General features: G+C 42.1%; 1 protein-coding gene across 2 annotated transcripts in view; it reads right to left on the bottom strand.

Moving 5' to 3' along the window:
* The window catches only part of ccbe1 (collagen and calcium binding EGF domains 1), a 63,531-nt gene that overhangs the window by 6,259 nt on the left and 40,569 nt on the right, over nucleotides 1–16,703 (bottom strand). Inside the window, exons 5-10 of one of the 2 annotated variants that reach the window (XM_034095870.1) lie at nucleotides 12,509–12,646; nucleotides 11,424–11,533; nucleotides 10,006–10,114; nucleotides 9,596–9,735; nucleotides 8,049–8,084; nucleotides 308–343 (exon numbers count right to left, since the gene is read on the bottom strand). In XM_034095870.1, the coding sequence (XP_033951761.1) occupies nucleotides 308–343; nucleotides 8,049–8,084; nucleotides 9,596–9,735; nucleotides 10,006–10,114; nucleotides 11,424–11,533; nucleotides 12,509–12,646 (569 nt within the window). The remainder of the gene's footprint in view (nucleotides 1–307; nucleotides 344–8,048; nucleotides 8,085–9,595; nucleotides 9,736–10,005; nucleotides 10,115–11,423; nucleotides 11,534–12,508; nucleotides 12,647–16,703) is intronic. The other variant, XM_034095871.1, reaches the window with a different exon arrangement.

Raw genomic sequence — 16,703 nt, 5'->3', positions numbered from 1 at the left:
AACCATGGAGATGTTCCCAACAAAACTCCAGCTGACCAATGGACTGTCTGCAAGTGGCCACTGGCTACTGAGCTGTTCCTCATGATTTGTTAATGTTAGCACCATCCGTGTTTATCTAAGGGGATAATGCTTACACTGTACTGGATACTATTTACTTTGAGTTTGACAGTATCATTAGCTGTGGTGCTTAATGTCCAGAGTCCACAGTGGTCTGTTTTTCAGTCATGCTTTTGTTAAACTGTATTGTTCTGGATAATGGTAACCAGTTACAATGGTGAAGCATCAATATAGATAGGAAGAGTCTTACTGGTGGTCCGACAGGCCCAGAAGCTCCTCTATCTCCCTGGGGAAACAAAACAATTATTTAGCTTACACGAAATACAGCGAGGGGGGGAACACATAAATAATTCATATAATGCTTGTCAGGGAACATTTTCAAAAGAACTAGGGGAAAGGTAGCAAGAGAGTCAGCGAGAAGTGCCGCTAACAAACCTTTGGCCCTTAGGGGTCCTGTATTCGGACAGGCCAATCAGAGCCGTTTATCTTTGAACATGGGGACACTGGGCTGTCATGTTTAGAATGTGGCATTTTAAAACAATTAAAATGAATAGTCTGAGCAACAAGTACAACAATTACTTTTATCTTTTAAACTTTGCATATCAGCAACAGTGTGTGTGAAGGGGCATACACTTTGTCTCACTCTGTCCTGACCTGCTTTGGTAAGAGTTTGATTGACAGATGTTTAATCCAAACAGCTATTTGGATTTGGATGTATTTTTCAAAAGTTCCAGCCCTTTTTTCTAGAAAGTTTCCAATCTGCCTCTCAGATGGTTCTGTGTAGTAAACCATCTGGCGTCAGGTTATGAGTCCAGGGGAAGGCAGAGACATCCCAGCTCTGACGTTTAAAAACACAACAAATCATCACCTACAAAGCTCACTAATTAACATGTTGTGGCTTGTTAACAGTTTAACTGAATGCATATAGTTGTGTGTTCGGATTACACAAATGTGATACAACATGTTAACTAGTGAGCTTTAGAGGGGCTGGTAGGTGTATTTTATTTGGAAAGAGCCTCGCTCGTTTCCCATTGAATCCAGTGTTAATATTTTAGCTTAGCATTATCATAAAAAATATTATGATTTAATATTCTCTAGTTTCATACAGAGGTTACCATGGTGTTGACTCCCTTGCAGAGAAAGCTAATAAGTGTATTTCCCAAAACGTGGAAATCATTCTAAAATGTGTGAAATTTCAACATGAACATGAGGAAGTGATTTCATTTAACACTAAACATGCTGTACATGACAATGTGAAGTATCATGGCAGCCTGTTGACCTACGGTAGCGCACACACACACACACACACACACACACACACACACACACACACACACACACACACACACACACACACACACACACACACACACACACACACACACACACACACACACACACACACACACACACACACACACACACACACACACACACACACACACACACACACACACACACACACACACACACACACACACACACACACACACACACACACATTCTCACACACTCTCACACACATTGACCTGACCGCTGGTTGTTAGAGGGCTCAGGGTCACACTGAGGCTGTGAGTGTTTTGGCAGATGGTTTGGATTTGTGTCTCAGAGACAGATTACCATCAACCTCCAATCTATCCACACAAACATCCACGCTGTACTGAAAGAATACCAAGGTACTATGTCAATAAACCGGATGCACCTAAGTTGTTCCATACGTGATCCACAAGCTAAGCAAACAGCGTTGAGGGTATAACACGATGCCAGAGCCAACACAAGTCCAGACTCTCATCAGCTCGTTCACCTTTCAATTCTCTAAATCAGTGTGACAGGGATTACCGGGCATTCTAGATTTATTATTGACCACATTATAATAATCCTGTAATGCTGTATTAAATCAGCCACAGTTTTCAAATTACATTCCCAAAAAATAGGTATTATATGATTTACATTCTTATCATTTTGTTGATCAACGGTATTTCATTTCATTTCAAACCTATATTTAACGAGATTGACGAGCATTTTATTTAGCCTAGCTTTAAAAACATGCAGAGGAATGAGATTGCTCAGTTTCAATTCTTGCTGAAGATTGTTCCAAGCAAGTGGAGCTGCGCACATAAAAGCTGTCTTACCTAAGACAGTCCTTGCTCTTGGCACATCTAACAATACTACATCATGCGATCTCAGACAATAGCTGCTTGCAACTCTCTGTGCTCTCAGAGAGCAGATATAATACGGGAGTTTATCCAACATGGCTTTATAAATAAACGTGTACCAATGACTGAGCCTCTTTACAGTAAGTGATGGCAAACCTGCCTTGGCATACAGCAGGGCTTCTCAAACTCCGGAGCAAGGTCCGGATCCGGACCGAACTGCAAATCAATCCGGACCGAACCCTGTGTCCCATTATAAAAAAAAGAATACAAAAAAAAAAGTAAATTAAAGTGGATCTATCCAGCTACATTGGACAAATATATTGTAGGGCCATACCTATACAAAACATGTCTGTGAAGTTCTTTTTTTCAAAATACCAAACAGTTCACTCATTGTAGCCATGCATCATACTGCTCAAACCCGTCTTTTGCTGCCCTGTTAGAGAAACGCAGATTTTTGGTCCTTAGCTTAAAAAAAAAAAAGAGGAGGCAGAGCTAATGCCTGATCAGAATTCTACCGGAGATAAAGTTAATTTCTGCTGTGATAAAACGCCACCCTGTTCTAAACCACATCAAGGATTATGTCTGAAACAGTATGGAGCTCAAATGCTTTTTCTCTTGCGGGTTTATCACAAGGTGAGTTCCTTTTTTTATTTCCTGCTTTTTAAACACATCTGCTCTACAGTACAGGTTAGCTCTGAGTGTTAGCGAGGCTTGCTAATGTAAAAAAAGACGAGATTACGTCCAAAACACGTCAGGCATTGTTTCTGATAGCAATTTTCTGTGGGTCCGCTGCCGATTTGACGTCAGATCGGCAGCAAATCTGTATCCGCTCGTTGTACCCCTGTTTTTAAAAGATTTGGGTACGGAGGAAAAGAGAGAGGGTTTTATTTTCTGATGCTGCGTGAGTTCCCCGACGCACCGGGGACACATAGTGATGTATAAAAGACATCACAAAGTGCATGTTGCATGATAGGTCTCCTTAATGTATATGTTCTTGTGTCTGACGCGTTGTGAGAATGAACGTGCATCTATATTTACTTGTGTGCGTGAGCGTGACACGCATTGCAGACCGCAAGTTAACCGCAAGTTTACCTTGACTTTCTAATGCTTCTAATGCCATTTTTGCAGAGGTTCAAGGCATTGGCTACAGACAAACAGTGCCTTTTCTCCCACTAGTTCAAGCCATCATACTGTATGTATGTATTGAATGTGTGTGTGTAGGTGTGTATACATGGGCGCCGTTTACCGACAGGCAAGTGCTTGGACCAGAAGGGGGCCCCCAAATAAAGTAGATTAATCCAATCCAATCCAACTTTATTTATATAGCACTTTAAAACCTCCAGACCAAAGTGCTGTACAGAGAGATACATAAAATATAAAATCACACAGCTCAGCTCATAAAACATAAAATAAATAAATACATTTAAAAATAAAAGATACTAAAAAAAGATTAAGGAGGTCCACAGCAACGACAACATGAAACACCCTTTAATTTACTGCAACAACATGTTGGGAAACCCCCTCAAGGGGGCCCCATGCATAGCGCGCCAACTTGATCCGGACCATTGACCATTAAAATTCACAAGTGACAAAAGTAAAAGTAAAGCAAAAGTCTAGACAACTTGAAAGGATATGGCGTTCCACTAAACTTGAAGAATCTCGTTTAATTTGGCATATTACTCTCAATGAATATAAGAAAGCACTGCGTAAAGCGAGAGCAGCCTACTACTCTTCATTAATAGATGAAAATAAGAATAATGCAAGATTTCTTTTCAGCACTGTAGCCAGGCTGACAGAGAGCCACAGCTCCATTGAGCCTTCTATTCCCATAGCACTCAGTAGTAATGATTTTATGTGCTTTTTTAACGATAAAATTGTTACTCTTAGAAACAAAATTAATGACCTCTTGCCTTTGACCAGTATAGTGTTATCAACAGCTCCCGGAATCGTAAGTTCTAATATTACACTAGATAGTAAACTAGAATGCTTTTCAGCCATTAACCTTGAACAATTACATTCAATGATTCTCTCTTCTAAACCATCAACGTGCATGTTAGACCCAATTCCAACTAAGCTGTTGAAGGAAGTTTTTCCATTAATTAGCACTTGTTTATTAAATATTATGAATATGTCTTTATTATCAGGCTATGTTCCACAATCATTCAAAGTAGCAGTGATAAAACCGCTTCTTAAAAAGCACAACCTCGATCCAGAGGTTTTAGCCAACTATAGACCTATTTCTAATCTTCCGTTCCTCTCAAAAATTCTTGAGAAAGCGGTCGCAAAACAGTTGTGTGATTACTTAAAAAACAATGATTTATTTGAAGATTTTCAGTCTGGCTTTAGAACACATCATAGCACAGAGACAGCTCTGGTTAAAGTCACAAATGATATTCTAATAGCCTCAGACAAGGGACTTGTCTCTATTCTTGTTTTGCTCGATCTCAGTGCTGCATTTGATACTATCGACCATGATATTCTATTGCAAAGACTAGAGCACTTAGTTGGCATACAGGGAACTGCTTTAGGCTGGTTTAGGTCCTATCTATCTGAACGCTCTCAGTTTGTACGTGTTAACGATGAATCTTCCACGCAAACCAAAGTTAGCCATGGAGTGCCACAGGGCTCAGTGCTCGGACCTATTTTGTTCACATTATATATGCTTCCGTTAGGCAATATTATAAGGAATCATTCTGTAAACTTTCATTGTTATGCGGATGATACTCAACTATATTTATCAATCAAGCCTGATGAAATTAATCATCTAAATAAAATTCAAGACTGCCTTAAGGACTTAAAAACGTGGATGACCTTACACTTTTTGATGTTAAACACGACCAAAACTGAAGTTATTGTACTTGGCCCGAAGAATCTACGAAACAAATTATCTAAAGATATACTAACTATGGATGGCATTAATTTGGCCTCCAGTGAGACTATAAGGAATCTTGGTGTTATATTTGATCAGGATTTATCCTTTAACGCCCACATAAAATCAATTTCAAGGACCGCCTACTTCCATCTACGTAACATTGCAAAAATCAGGCATATCTTGCCTCAAAACGATGCAGAGAAACTAGTCCATGCATTTGTTACTTCTAGGCTGGATTATTGTAACTCTTTATTATCAGGGAGTACCAAGAGGTCAGTCAAGTCGCTTCAGCTGATTCAAAATGCTGCGGCTCGTGTACTAACCAGAGTTAGGAAAAGGGACCACATTACTCCTGTTCTGGCTGCCTTACACTGGCTCCCTATAGAACACAGGATATCATTTAAAATTCTTCTTCTCGCCTACAAAGCCCTTAATGGGCAGGCGCCATCTTACCTTAAAGAACTCATTATACCCTACTGTCCTACTAGAGCATTGCGTTCCAAGAATGCAGGGTTGTTGGTTGTTCCTAGAATCTCTAAAAGTACAATGGGAGCCAGAGCCTTTTCTTATCAAGCTCCACATTTGTGGAATCAGCTTCCAGTTTGTGTTCGGGCGGCAGACACCCTATCCGTTTTTAAGAGTGCGCTTAAGACCTTCCTTTTTGATAAAGCTTATAGTTAGGGCTGATTAGATTCAGCCCGTAGTTTTGCTGATATAGGCTTAGTTTGTCGGGGGACATCTTACTTCTTCCTTCTCTCTGTCTATACCTGTGTACTCTCATGTTCCGATTAACCCAGCTTCCCCAAATGTCTTTCTTTTTGGTGTCTATATATGCTGGGATCCGGAGTCATGGATGATCCTGCGGTCCTGTGTCCTGGATCGCGAGCGCTGGATCTTGAGTCGTGGCTGTGGTCCTGGATGGATATCCTCGTGGATTCATCTTCCTATTATACACACATGCATTTCCAAACATTTGGACTACCTATGTTGCAAATGTATTATCTTTTCAATTTACACACGGCATCTATTGCACGTCTGTCCGTCCTGGGAGAGGGATCCCTCCTCTGTTGCTCTCCCTGAGGTTTCTCCCATTTTTCCCTTTAAACTGGGTTTTCTTTGGAAGTTTTTCCTTGTACGATGTGAGGGTCTAAGGACAGAGGGTGTCGTATTGTCATACTGATATTCTGTACACACTGTGAAGACCACTGAGACAAATGCAACATTTGTGATATTGGGCTATATAAATAAACATTGATTGATTGACAAGTGGACCTTTAACAAAAAAGTCTGAGTACCCCTGGCATACAGGGTACAGTGATGCGTAAGTGCTTTACAATTTGTGACAAATCTCAGTGCGCTGTGATAGGCGGCATCTAACTTGCTCAGGCAATAGGCAGGTGCATTCATATACAACAAATCACCATAGTCCAGCACAGGTCAAAAGGTCACAGAGACTAGCCTTTTCCTGGCTTCAAGCGAGAAACAGGACTTGTTTCTGAAAAAGAAACCTAGCCTAACCCTTAGCTTTTTAAGCAGGTTATTGACATGAAGTTTAAAAGTAAGACAATCATCAAGCCAGATACCCAAGTATTTGTAACAGGTAACCACTTCAAGTACTTGTCCTTGCATAGTAACAATATTTAAAACAGGCTCTGGTGTCTTTTTAGCTTTTGAAAATAGCATTACCTTGGTATTATCATGTCTTCACCTCCACCGTTTATTGGCTGCATACTACTTTCACTGGCTGTGATCCAGCAGGATGTCACTCGTCAGAATCAACTAAAACTGAGCAGAACTGCAACTTCCCATTAAAAGCCATTCAAAGGAAGTAGATTTTGTTTTTCAAAAAGAAGCTCACCTTTCTACTTTTGTTGCCACAATCTCTTAGGATGTTGTTAGTTGATAAATATAACTTGAACGTCTTCATTAGTACTCCATTTCTAAATGAGGAGAGTCAAACTCAGCTCCAAAGCACACTGCAGATGTCTTGAGAACAGCAAATATGCCATCGTATCTTTCTGACCTCAGCTGCTCTTTTCTAGGGAAATAGCTAAATGAGAAATGAGTGTGCGAGCTAATCTGGATTAATCCAAAAACATGTGAAAAATGTAAACACAAATCTCACTGTAACCACGCTGGATTCTACATTGTGCCTCTTTAATCTGAGGCTTAACCATCTGCTGGGACCTCCTTTTTAACACTTTTCCCGAGGCTTCCCGCGGAGGCAAAGCAGAGAAAACGTTCCAGTTATCCTTTTGAAATATTGTTGCTACCTATCATCAGCTGATCCAAACACCCTGTTCCTATAATCCATGTGATTATCCAGACAACCACCAAGTCCCAGAGGAATGAACAATCTCCACACTGGTGGTCAGCAGCAAGCTTCTTGTGAATTGGGTTGATTCTGAACCGGAGAATGGGAGATTAAAACACTCTAAACAAACAGTGCTCTTCTGATATAATCTGTAATCTTAAATCTGATTAATAAAAAAAGTGTTTGAACCGATACATGTCGACTCACATTGAGAAGCAACCCAAGTGTGCCTATTGCGTTTGGGCACACCAATCTCCCTCTCTGGACTTGCAGTAACTTGCAGTGATGCTAACATCTGCAGGGTTAAACTGAGGATTTGTGAGGATCCTGGCACCTGCTTTCTGGTTTTCCCCCTGTAGAAATGTGAAGATATTGGCTATTGAGAAATAGATTTTGACAGACATTGTGTTGGCAGATGATTCAAATGTATCTAGTTGGTACTTCCCTTTAAGAGAGGCCTTGTTCTGTCAGCCAAGAGTCCATTTCTGTTGCCAAGGTAAATGAGTGTTGTGCCTGAGGGGCGACATGCTGGACCACGGTTTGGTAATACGCAACTGAAAAAGAGGCTCTTTTCTAGAAAGTTGCCTTTAGTAAGGTTGTGTTATTCAGATGGGAAAAGATAAGGTGATGAAGTAGAATCTGACCTCACCTTTAGGCCATCCTTTCCTGGCGCTCCTGGAAGCCCCTGTGAGATAAAGGAAACAAACAATCTGCATTTCTGTATTATAGTTTATTTTCACATTTCTAAAACATACAACAGGATACTGAGAAGCGCATTCATATACATGCTCATGAGACTATCCATCTGATGGCAGCCTGACCTTACATGTGTTGATGTTCAGTTCAATATTTTCACCAAAACTCATTTATTCCAAATCTCTTTCAATTCAAAACTGACATCTCGACCATCAACGATTACCCCAGATGAACTTTGTGCATGCCTCAAGGCTTTCTTGAGATCTTCTCAAAAGTAGACAGTGCTTTGATCTCTTTCCTAGAATAATCCTCATTAAAGCAGGGTGAAGACATCGTATAGGGAGCAGGGCCAATATTCAGATCAGTACCACGCCTGTGAGTCACACACTAAACCCCATTCATCATCTCTGAAGCCCTGACATGCAGAGGAACACATGTGACCCGGTTGCTAAACCTCACAACTGTGTTCAGAATCTAATCAGGTTTCTGTGTGGAGAGAAGGACAACTCCCTTTGAGTCACGAACATGTGCACGGATTCAATATATTAACGGGTCATGAGCATAAAGAGTTGTGTATTAAGACACACATCGAAATGTCATACGGACACAGAAAGCAATAGATCACATACCACTGTAAAACAGCGCTCCTCACCTCTTGGTTTGGCAGCGTGCAGATGGTGATGTACAGAAACTAATTATGTTGACAGCCTGATTTATCAATAAGCAGATTACATAAATACCCAAACTTTGAACTCAAATATGTCTTTATGTTCACATCCCGCACATTCTTGACTCAGATCCCACACTTGAACACGCAGGCAAGACGGAGCGCTGCACAATAAGGCAGCAAGCCAAGGAAAACAACTAAAGCGGTAAATGGATTCTGCCTTCTTTGTTATGTTTGCCATTACAGTGTGTCATCCTCTTTCACAGTGCAGACGTGTGCTTTGCTCTAAGAGGCTGGCTGAAGGGAAGGGTCTTTCCTCATCTCTCTGAAATGTGTCAGTTGAAAAACAAAATATTAGTTGCTCTCAATTCGTGCTCCTTTTATAAAGACAAATCAATCACAGCTCACCTGGGGCTGTCTCCTGTCATAATGCGGGTTTACTAAATGACCTGGAAGATCTTTGGTTGAACAAATAATAAGTCTGAAACTTAGATGAAAGTAAAGAAGTAGCTTGCTCTCATTCAAATTCATTTAGTAATAACAACATGAAACATTATAGCAAAGGTGATCAAGCATAGCTCTGTGTGTGTGTGTGTGTGTGTGTGTGTGTGTGTGTGTGTGTGTGTGTGTGTGTGAGGTTCCGGTCTCACACACACATTCATACCGGGTACTTCTGAAGCCTATTCTGTTACATCTGAGAAATGTTACAAATGATATACAATCTAAAAAGCTGAGGAATGGAATCTGTTGTATCTGGGATGAACCCCTGGGTTGCAGAGATGATCAAACACAATCATTCATCGCAACTACAAAGTGTGCATTTATTAACTGACCACAGGTCCTCTGGGGCCCCGTTTGATGTGTGACAGGTCTGGTGTGGGTCCAATGGGTCCCATCAAGCCCCTGGGACCATGAGGCCCAGGAGGCCCCAACAGTCCTGTAAGTCCGGGAGGGCCCTCTGGTCCTGGCTCACCTTTAACAATACAGATAAGGAAAAACAACTGATCACAAAAGACACAGCATTTATGATGATTTTTGCAAAATGGATAAATGCTTCTTGCTCTCGAGATGCCTTGAACTGACCAAGTGTTAAACCTCATCATTGGCCCTGTAGGCATGTTGAGGTGAGCATGAAGCTTAAAGCACATTCCCACAGAGCCTTTAGCATTACCAGAGACACTCTTTGAGACTTGCTGGTATGCAGTCTGACACAGTTGTATTTTCTTTAGCTCCATGTGTTTACCTGGAGGTCCAGGGAAACCTGGCGGCCCTGGTAGAAATATGGGCGATGTCCCAATTTTCTCGCTGGTCATCTGCTCAGGGATGTCAGCACTGTTTGACAGCACAGCCATCTTGAATAAGGATGATGGGAAAAAAACGATTGAATAAACAGGATAATTACAAATAACTGAATGAGTGAAATAATAAATAGAGCTTTGACAAAAGAAATTACACATTCTGTCATGGGATGAAATATTTTGTTCATTCCTAAAAATGCTTTTACACACAATAACTCAGGAAAATTACACACTTAAGGTCCAACTTCAAGGCAAATTATGTTAAGATGATAAGATGGAAGCTGATCTTTCATCTGCTCTAACCCAGACAGATGGAGGACCAGACAACCCCTCTGCATTATTCACAAGACCAGGAGAGTTCCTGCGCTCTATGCTAAACAGCATCCTTGGGAAAAGTTATCTTTGATCTCACACACACACACACACACACACACACACACACACACACACACACACACACACACACACACACACACACACACACACACACACACACACACACACACACACACACACACACACACACACACACACACACACACACACACACACACACACACACACACACACACACACACACACACACACACACACACACACACCACACACACACACACACACACACACACACACACACACACACACACACATTATGGTTCACCTGCTGATCAGTGAGCATTATGCAAGACTGTATGTGGCCTGTGACCTTGGGCACAGGTGTTTGAACCTCAGTGTGAACCTACATTGAAACTCTAACCTTCCCATGATGTGAGTAACTGAGTATATAATCTCTCATATATTGTAATAATATACAGTTTAATTTTGTTTTTTTAATATAGTAAATATCATGTGCTGTATAGCTGCATGAGCCCGTAGACCACACAGCTGGAAGCAATATATAATGTGTTAGAGCGAGGTGTTGAGTGCCACTGGTGACGGGCTCGTGCTCAGATAGGTTCAGACGCTGTGATTACACCCAGGGAAACGTAGCCGCACTGTTGAGTTTCACACAAATTGCCCACCAATTCCCACTTATGGAAGGAGTCTACCAGCTACAGTAAAGGAAGTTGTTTCAGACATTTTTTATTAGGAAGTAAAGTGCTAAAATAAATCTCAAGGACATTTTCACAATAAGCCTGCTGTTGTTCCTGATATACAGTCAGGTATGAACACTTTGGAGATAAAGTGAGATCCTAGGTGGTCATAAAAGAAATGGAACATTTTGCAGATATTCAGCTGAATCAAGAAGAGCTTTGTGCCGTCAACCAGAAAAGCTGCAGGATTTCAGGATACAGGGTTGTGATAAAAGTATAGTATTACAGGTCAATTGCATAGATAAATAGTTCTTGTTCTAAATTCTTACCTTCTGTTTAAGCTGCAGGACAGATATCCTGATCTGGTTGAAATCGTCACATGTGGCTGAGCAAGTTCCAGCATTCATTGCGTTGTCAGCCTTCTCAAACAGATGCACTGCTGGGAATTGGGTGAAAAAAGGTTTCTGTCACAAAAGCTACCAGAAAAGACATATTTTAGAAAATACCCCTCTGTTAGTGATAGTTTGGTGACAGTTTGATTGGCTGTTAGCTTACTTGTGAATGAGTAGTTTATATATATATATGTAACATATACTGTCTAATTTTTTATATAAAATTTGAGGAAAGATGTCATGTCAACTGTCAGAATGAAAAATTCACAAATATTTGCATGTTAACTTGTAATAAAAAATAAATCGTTTTTGGAGAATGGATACAGTATTATAAAACATAATGTCACAATACTGAAGTGTATCAATATTTTCTCATAAATACATTCTAATATTTAAACATTTTGACTTATTTAATACCTACAACTCTTTACTCAGAATTTAAATGAAAATATTACAATTTAAGCAGTAAACTTACACCATCGAGTAAAAGGAAACACAACAGGAAAAGCACAGAGCTTTCTCTGTCTCTGGTCTGTGGTAGAATGGGCCCTATTCTACAAATGCATATATTGAATGCAATGTCTGGACACTATTTTCCCAGAGAGCAGCGGGACATAAAGCAGGAGCATTTTTACATGAACCATCGTTTCTCATTCTCCAGCTTTTGCTGTAATGTTTTAGTAGGTAATGGAAGATAAACTTATGGGAGGAAGTAGCAAATCTGCAGCCCGTCACTGCTGAATCTGGGGCAAAAAAATACTTTATCATCGCTTGTTACGTTTCCCTCAAATGCATCCAGCAAATCAAAAAAGACCAGGAGTCAGGGGGGCAGCGGTGTGTTTGGGAGACAGACATGTTCTGAAATGCAAAAGGAGCTGGGATGTGTAATGACTACCAGGTGTCTGTGTTTGCAGCACCCCCCCCCCATCTCCTTTTCTCCCACCAAATAACAATGTGTGGTCAGCTTCACATCGCAGCCCTTGAGTAAAGAGAAAATGTCTGAGTAAAAATAGTATTCTCACCTCTCTCCCCCTTGGTGCATGTTTTCCCATCTTCTTCCAGGAAATAGTCTGTCTGACACTCACACCTGTAGCTCCCCGCAGAATTCAGGCAGATCTGAGAGCACGTAGTCATGTTTTTATCTGCACATTCATTGATGTCTATATGTTGTAGAGACAGAAAGAAACAGAAGAGACACGATAAAGAAATGAAAGAAAGGCTGTGTGAATTAACACACACTTATCCAGTAACATATACAAGTACAGAAAAGTACAGCGGATAAACACAACAATTGTGCATTTTATGAGAAAAGCATGACATCTCTAGCATAGTTAGTGCATACCATAAGGTTTATTTTCAGATGTGGAGGAAAGTCAGATTTGATCTGTGAGGACCGTGAGAGGTCAAATCCAAGATGGCCGCCAGTCTCTCGGGTCAAATGTTCAAACACGCTTAATTTTGGAACCAAACATTGTAGAAAAACATTTAAGGTGTCATATCCAACTAACTTAGGGATGCCCAATCATTTGGTGATACTTTTGAGATTGCCAGAATTCACAAAAATGCATTTAGGTGAAGATAAAGGTATAAATTGACCAAAAATAAGCTGTCAATCAGTTGAAATTTGCAAAATTGCAAATTATTTATCGTGTGTGTGTGTGTGTGTGTGTGTGTGTGTGTGTGTGTGTGTGTGTGTGCTGGTGGCAGATGTGGCGCAGTTATGTATTGTGTATATCCATGCTTCAACTAACTGGGTATAGATGCATTCTCTGTAGAGTTCTATGTTTTCTTGAGCCATACAGGTAAATAAATCCTGGATAATTATATGTAGCTTATGGTCCCGCCTTACCAATGATATCAACTTATCATCAGCTAGATAAATGACATCAAAGTAACAGTCAAATCCAAGATGGCCGCCAGTCCGCTGTGTTTAATGTCCACGTCTTTTTTAATTTTGGAACCAAACGATGTAGAAAATAATTTAAGGTGTCATTTCCAACTGAATTGGTCAAGGACAAGGTAGACATTTAACAAAAAATAAGCTCAGGTCAGAGTGGCTCTTCCACCAAGTCAGTGACACCTCTGCCATCAGCCTACACAATTGTGCCACAAGCAGCCCTAAAGACAAAGGTCTTCAGTGCAAACAGTGTTCAAGCAGTCAAACAGTCTTCAGTGTACAAGGTCCTGTGAGACCTCCCAACCTCCTGACTGCTGCAGCTGCCAAAGAAGATATGTATGCATGGATCAGCAAAGTCAAGACAGCTGTTGAAAAGTCTACCATGGATGGCTGGATATCGTGGTCTACCTACCACGCTGATACGCACCAAGCTGTTATCCCACCTGCAGCAATAACCGCACTATTGCCTCCGTTTCTTGACAATGCACACTCAGTGGCAATGATACGTCACTCCATGGACATCGTCAAGGCAGCAGTTCAGCACGTGAACCCTGGTCAGATTCCTGTCCTTGCAGCTGACCAACCACGGTATGCTCTTGCTAAGGAAGTCCAGTGGACCTGGCCAGCCACTTATGGAGAGGATCACTTTGTGATCATGTTCGGTGGTCTACACATTGAGATGACCATGTTGAAGTTGCTGGGAGACTGGCTGGAAGACAGTGGCTGGACGAACATCCTGGTACAGGCTGACATTGCAAGTTCCGGAACAGCAAATTCCTTCATACATGCCAGCCATGTCACCAAGACCCGCCATGCGCACCAGCTCACAGCTGCAAGCCTTTACACTACACTCCTCCAACAAGCTTACAGTGAAGACTGCACACCTGATGACTGTAATGCCATTCAACCTGATAGTCTGCCTTTTGAGGAGTGGTGCATAGAGCGAGCAAAGGCCAGTGTCCACTTTGACTACTGGCTAAAGACCCTGTCATTGGAGCTTCTCTTGCTGCGGTACATCAGGTCACTTCGTGAAGGTAACTTCCAGCTGTACGTGGAATCCCTGACACAGATCATGCCCTGGATGTTTGCCCTAGATCACACACACTACTCCAGATGACTTTCCGTACACATCCGTGACATGATGACTCTCGCTGAAAAACATCCACATGTCCTAGCAGAATTCAAGTCTAGACATTTTGTGGTGCACAAAACCAGCAACAAGTTCTCTGCCATGGCACTCGACCAGTGCCATGAGCAGAACAATGCAATGGTGAAAGGTTCTGGTGGGGCTATTGGACTGACTGGCAATCCAGGAGCACTTAGACACTGGATGGTAGCAGGGCCAGAAATGTCCAGGATCACTACAGAGTTTGAGCAACAGCATAGTGCTAGTGACACTGGGCACCGTCATCATGACCAGCAACCTGGCGTACAAGCAGCATTTCTGAAGGAAGTTAAAGCACTTGTGACAGTGCTGGAAGAGATGGGAAATCCATTCCTAGAACACAGCCAAGATTTACTAGTCATTGACACAAGGGACATCATGGACATCAAAGTGGCTGAAACTGTGAGAAGGATCAAGACCCTTAGTGAGGAGCAGTACACCACGTTTGTGAAAGAGAGGCTAGAACAGTGTACAACACCGGTCACACAAACACTTCTAAAGAACAAGTTGCCACTGTTCAGTAGGCCACCGGTCAAGATGAAGTCGAAACAAAAGGCACAGCTTGCAGCACTGAAGAGTGACTGTGGTCTCTTTTCGAGGCAGTACATCTCCTGTCAAACACGAGATGGAGACATCGAACATTTCTTCTCCCATGAAAACCAGGGATCCCCACCAGCTCTGTCAACTGGAGGCAAAATTCGGATTGGGGTTAAAGCAGGTCTACTTCGCTGCCTAGAATCAGATCTGCTTGAAAACAGTAGTGTACCTATGGCTGATGCAACAATTTTCGATGGTGCAGCTGTGGTTCAAATGTTTAATCCTGGAACATCAAGAACATTTCAAGAGTATGGAGATAGAGTGTTTGCACCTTACATCTCTGATCAACTTGAGAAAAGCAGCCGCATTGACCTTGTCTGGGATGTATACCTACCTGCCAGCCTGAAAGTGTCACGATCTGTCCGTGTTGTGTTTTGTCTTGTTTTTTTCTGTCTTTGGTTTCCTGTTTTATTTTGTAAAGTGTTCACCCCCGTTCCTGCCTGTTGCTTTCTGTCTGTTTTCCCTCCCTGATTACCCGATTGTGTTCACCTGGTGCCCCTGTGTTTTCTCCTCCCTCCTCACCTGTCTCTTGTTTGTTTGATTAGTCCTGTGTATTTAGGTTCTGTGTTTACTGTTAGTCTTTGTGAGTTCCTTGTTGTATTTGGACTGTGTTCACGGGGAAGAGGGTTCAGCTCTGTTTCTAGCCTTGAAATAAAGGTATTTTTTCTGTTTATCTGCCTGTGGGTCCTGCTTGCCTCACTCCACCCTGACAGAAAGCCTCAACCAGACAAAAGAGGGGAAAGGGCATCAGGAAAAGGGTTGCTCCTTCTACTGTGATGCCAAAGAACTGGAAGGACTTTCTTCGATGCGATGAGAACAAAACCGACTTGTTTGCTTTCCTGTCTCGCAGAGTTGTTCATCTGCCTCTCGCAGAGGGCAAGGAACTGTATGCAACAGATGGAAGTTGAGTCCTCTGCTCTCCTGCTGAGTCTTACTTAGCCTGCCTTGCCCTGTGTTCTCAAGAGGAGGCCGACACTCGTCTACTTCTGCATGTGGCAGATGCTGTGCAAAAGGGGTGTAAGAAGGTGACCATACATACAGTTGATACCGATGTGGTGGTACTGGCTGTGGCTTCATTCAGCAAAATAGCTCCTGATGAGCTGTGGGTTGCCTTTGGTGTTGGATCAAGCTTTCACTACATAGCTGTTCATGAAATTGTTGCCACAATGAATCCAACAAAGTGTCTGCCTCTCCCAGTCCTTCACGCTTTCACCGGGTGTGACACCGTCGCTGGCAGAGGGAAGAAGACTGCCTGGGAAACGTGGAAGTCTTTCCCAGAGGTGACTGGTGCTTTCTATGAACTCCTATGCATGCCATGTGAGGTCAGTGAAGGATCAATGTTACTGCTGGAGCGATTTGTGGTGCTGATGTACGACCGAACCAGTAAGAGCATGGAGGTGAATGATGACAGGAAACAGCTCTTCACACAGAAGTCTAGATCTCTAGAGAACATTCCTCCAACCCAGGCAGCACTGAAGCAGCACATCAAGCGCACTTGCTACCAGGCCAACTGTTGGAACCAGGCATTGGTCCTGGATCCAGAGATGCCAGAGCCGTC

The sequence above is a fragment of the Pseudochaenichthys georgianus genome, chromosome 12 (assembly GCF_902827115.2).
Source record: "Pseudochaenichthys georgianus chromosome 12, fPseGeo1.2, whole genome shotgun sequence".
Lineage (NCBI taxonomy): Eukaryota > Metazoa > Chordata > Actinopteri > Perciformes > Channichthyidae > Pseudochaenichthys > Pseudochaenichthys georgianus.
This window is presented reverse-complemented; position numbering and strand designations above follow the sequence as displayed.